This window comes from Octopus bimaculoides, chromosome 20 (assembly GCF_001194135.2).
Source record: "Octopus bimaculoides isolate UCB-OBI-ISO-001 chromosome 20, ASM119413v2, whole genome shotgun sequence".
In the NCBI taxonomy this organism is placed as follows: Eukaryota; Metazoa; Mollusca; class Cephalopoda; order Octopoda; family Octopodidae; genus Octopus; species Octopus bimaculoides.
Window position 1 is genome coordinate 35,457,226 of NC_069000.1, and position 1,333 is coordinate 35,458,558.

Below are 1,333 nucleotides of genomic sequence, written 5' to 3' on the forward strand. Positions count from 1 at the left end.
ATATAGATAGATAGATAGATAGATAGATAGATAGATAGATATTTATATATAAAAAATACAAAAATGGGAACAAGAATGTAAAACATCCAGACAGTTGGGTGATACAAAAAAAGGGACAACAAAACATCCAGACAGATGATACAAAGAAAACAAGGACGGGTCATTTGGAGTTTTCTTTCTTCAGTCGAGTTTCAGATTATCTTTGCAATTTCAGCTGGTTATAATGCATCGCTACGCGTCTATCCACAAATCACCTATTTCTTAAGATCACAGTCCGTATTCTTGGGATCATTACAGAGTAGTCCGTAGTATCCATGGGCACCAGGTTGATCAACTTCATGAATTCATTTCTCCAAGTGATATAACAATAATGGATATCTGCTAGAGGGATATTTATCCTTTTTGACCAGTGTAAAGGCTGAGTGAGTTAATGATTACAGTGTACTATGGACTATACTGTAATTGTCCCAGGAATACGGACTGTGATTTGTGGAATCATGCGTAGTGATGCATTAAATGGCGTTATTATTACAGTGTGTGTGTGTGTGTGGACAAACAAAAGAAAGTGGTACTCAACACATTTGCTTGGAGTTACATGTATTATTTAATAACCGTTTGACTCAGCTCCATGCAGCTTATAGCTTTGTAGGCTCGTCAAACAAACCTATCTTGTCACACACACACACACATACACACATACACATATATACACTGACACATATATTGTTGATAATCTATATGCATGTTGTCATTTTGTCGTCAGCTTTTTAGGGAAAAGAGGAGTGGAGAAAGACATCCAATCATTCAACGCTCGCAGGATCACTCCCGACATCAGGAATGTTGTAGAAGAACTTCTGAGGAAAAATAAGGACGCATTTGAAGCAAAGGTAAGCCATAGCAGCTTTATTTTCATCATCATCATCACAACTACCAGTATCTCCTTCATATCTTTCTGTTCCTTTTCCTCAAGGACCCTTCCTTCATTTATCCATTTTCATCTTCTCCCTTTGATGATATCCTAAAGGCCCTCACTTTCACGTGTGTGTGTATGTATGTGTGCTCTCTTTTACTCTTTTACTTGTTTCATTCATGTGACTGCAGCCATGCTGGAGCACCACCTGTAGTCGAGCAAATCGACCCTAGGACTTATTCTTTGTAAGCCTAGTACTTATTCTATCGGTCTCATTTTGCCGAACCGCTAAGTTACAGGGACGTAAACACACCACCATCAGTTGTCAAGCGATGTAGGGGGGACAGACACAGACACACAAACATATACACACACATACATATATATCTATATATATATATATATATATATATATATATATAT

General features: G+C 37.5%; 1 protein-coding gene across 1 annotated transcript in view; it reads left to right on the forward strand.

Annotated features, from left to right (window-relative positions):
• The window catches only part of LOC106875444 (cytoplasmic dynein 2 heavy chain 1), a 297,845-nt gene that overhangs the window by 233,464 nt on the left and 63,048 nt on the right, over positions 1 to 1,333 (forward strand). Inside the window, exon 50 of the mRNA XM_052974965.1 lies at positions 764 to 887. Within this exon, the coding sequence (XP_052830925.1) occupies positions 764 to 887 (124 nt within the window). The remainder of the gene's footprint in view (positions 1 to 763; positions 888 to 1,333) is intronic.